Source organism: Merops nubicus, unplaced genomic scaffold (assembly GCF_000691845.1).
Source record: "Merops nubicus isolate BGI_N331 unplaced genomic scaffold, ASM69184v1 scaffold16422, whole genome shotgun sequence".
In the NCBI taxonomy this organism is placed as follows: Eukaryota; Metazoa; Chordata; class Aves; order Coraciiformes; family Meropidae; genus Merops; species Merops nubicus.
This window is the reverse complement of record NW_008592998.1, coordinates 1-2,598: the sequence shown is the minus strand read 5'-3', so window position 1 is coordinate 2,598 and position 2,598 is coordinate 1. Positions and strand designations below refer to the sequence as shown.

The following is a 2,598-nucleotide window of genomic DNA, read 5'->3' as shown; positions in this document are numbered from 1 at the left end:
TCCCCAGCCTGGAGTTTTGCAGGAGGCTGCTGTGATCCCAGAGCAGGACCTGGCCCTTGGCCTTGTTGAACCTCATCCCACTGGCCTCATCCCATCTATCCAGCCTGGCCAGGTCCCTCTGTAGAGCCTCCTCAACGTCCAGCAGATCAACATTCCTGTCCAACTTGGTGTCATCTGCAAACATACTGAGGGCGCCCTCAATCCCCTCATCCAGATCATTGACAAAGATCTTAAAAAGAACAGGCCCAAAGACAAGCTTGAAAATAATGCAAACTACACACAGAATAACCTTCTTCCACCAGCACTACCTCTACCAGCAAGAGTCACTTCACATACACAAACACAGCTGTACCTACAGGACACAACACAACAACGTTATATAGCAGCTTGGGTTGGAAACAATGGCACAAGAGACATCAAGTGACATGGGGAATCCAGGACACTGGCACAGACTCCCCAGACTTGTGCATTCTGCTGGATGATCTTTACAAGGAAACCAAGGAGTGCAGATTTTTTCTGACTGAAGCTTCTACATTAATTCCTGCAGCCCCTGGATACCTGCTACTGACATTCCACCCATTCAGTCACCCAAGGAAATGAGGAAAAATACAGTTTAGCCAAACATGTACAGAACAAACCCCCAGATTCTCAACATACTTTTCATGAATTTTCAGGACACGATGGACTATGGGAATTTCCCTTCCTTCTATCCTAAAGACCACGATTTCTCCCACTCTGATTGGATCTTCAATTCGGTTCGTGAGGAACAGGAGGTCTCCTCTGTGAAACGCGGGCTCCATGCTTCCACTGGAAAAGAGAAGAGAAGCAGTAGAACAATATTCAAACACTCAGAATCACATTTCGGTGTTTACAGTCCTTTAAGAAAAAAAAAAATCACAAGAACCTGAATGAAAGCCTCCTAAGAAAAGCACCCTGGAGAGCAGGCTTTTTTTTTCTTTCCCATTTGTTTTTCTGCAGGTAGGCAGAGCATCCTCACAAACAAAGCACAGAGACCACACGGGCTCTTGTAGCCCCATCTAGAACAGACAGACGGGCGTGCTGAAAATTTGTTATTGTGATTCACCCCTTTGCTTAATGATCCCATTTCAGGCCCTGCTGCTCAAGCGATTTTTCTCCTGTCTTGTAAATGGCAATTGTCACAAAATACTTAACCTTCTTCTTTCCAAATAAATAATGCAATACTAAACAAAACTATGAACGTTAAATACCGCATCTATTTGTGTTGTATCTCAAGACAGCGCAGGAGCTGCTATTCAGAACAGAAGATCATGTTGCTGAAGAAGGGAGGTGACCTAATGGCCCCTGTCTTACCCACTGGGAATAACAGAGCAGTGTGAAACACCTCCCCTGTACTTCAGAGATGCATCCAGGGAGGCTGTGTTATATTAGCACAGATGGCATAGTACAATATCCACGCCAGCATCTGATGGCTGCCTGAGAACTCTGGCCACAGGAATTTGTTTCAGGCAGGAGAAGGGCAGGAGTGGTAGTACCTGCCACACAGTGGTTCTGTGAGGGCAACATGCAACACCTAAAGACAAAGGGATAACCCTTATCTCAGAGCACAGCTAAGGCTCCCCTTTTCCTGGCCACATTACAGTGCACCAGAAGACCAGAAAAACCTGAGCAGCTGCGAAAGAAGAATTAGTGGATACTTTTAAGGATGCAATGTAACACATAATGAAGCTCACTGGGCATTTCAGCAACCCAGTTCCCATTCAAAACCCTTAACAACTGCTTGTCACTACAAGAGTTTATTCCCTGGCATTCCCAGTCAGGGGGGCTGGACTAGATGGCCTTTTGAGGTCCCTTCCAATTCAAAGCATTCTATGATTCTATGATCTCAAAGGCTTCAATTTCCTTTTCACTAAGCAAAACTCATCACATATTTCAGTTATTCGGGTAGCAGCAATGAGACATGTGGACAGATCCAGTAGGAGGTACTAGTGCACTGTGATGTTCTGCTACCCCAGCTTCTACTGTGGGAAGGGCTGTTGGTGTGCTCTGCAAGCCTCACTCCCCCTCAAGCAACATGTTTGTCACCCCGTGCTTCAAGACCCTTCCTTTGCCAAGGCTGAGCCATGCTGCCAGGTTCTTCTCCAGGAGTTTTGGTCCGATCTAGAAACGCCTGGTCACGCCCTCGCCGTATTTCTCCGAAGTCCTTCCTCCCCTTTGCCCATCATCAGGCCCCTGCTCTAACGTACCGGCTGGCAGCAGTGGAAGAGTGAGATGCTATTTTTAGGTAAAGCTGCCAGCTCTGCTTACCTACTTCCTCTCCCCTCGCCGTTCCTCTGCGTTACACGAGAGCGCCCGTTCTTAGAGAGCCTTCGGCCCGCCGGGCACGAGGCAGGAACCTCCCTCCAGCTGCCCCATCGTTTTGGGAAACCTCCTCCGGGTGGCGCCGGCGCTTCTGCGGCCGTTCCACCCCCTCAGCCCGGGTATTTACCTTAGTACCACCACGATGGGGCTCTCGCTGCCCGTCACCACCATCAACCCCTTCCAGATCATGAGGGCGGAGGAGACGATCATGCCGAAGTTCAGCACCTGATAGTAGAGCTGGGGAAGGATGAAGGGGGG

The 2,598-nt window shown here is 48.8% G+C and overlaps 1 protein-coding gene across 3 annotated transcripts in view; it reads right to left on the bottom strand.

Moving 5' to 3' along the window:
* LOC103768201 (signal peptidase complex catalytic subunit SEC11A) overlaps window positions 1-2,574 on the bottom strand; it is a 7,848-nt gene extending 5,274 nt beyond the window's left edge. For 2 of the 3 annotated variants that reach the window (XM_008935341.1, XM_008935342.1), the window contains exons 1-2: window positions 2,468-2,574; window positions 658-807 (exon numbers count right to left, since the gene is read on the bottom strand). In XM_008935341.1, the coding sequence (XP_008933589.1) occupies window positions 658-807; window positions 2,468-2,550 (233 nt within the window). In that variant the 5' untranslated portion in view covers window positions 2,551-2,574. The remainder of the gene's footprint in view (window positions 1-657; window positions 808-2,467) is intronic. The other variant, XM_008935343.1, reaches the window with a different exon arrangement.
* Window positions 2,575-2,598: the final 24 nt, after the last annotated feature.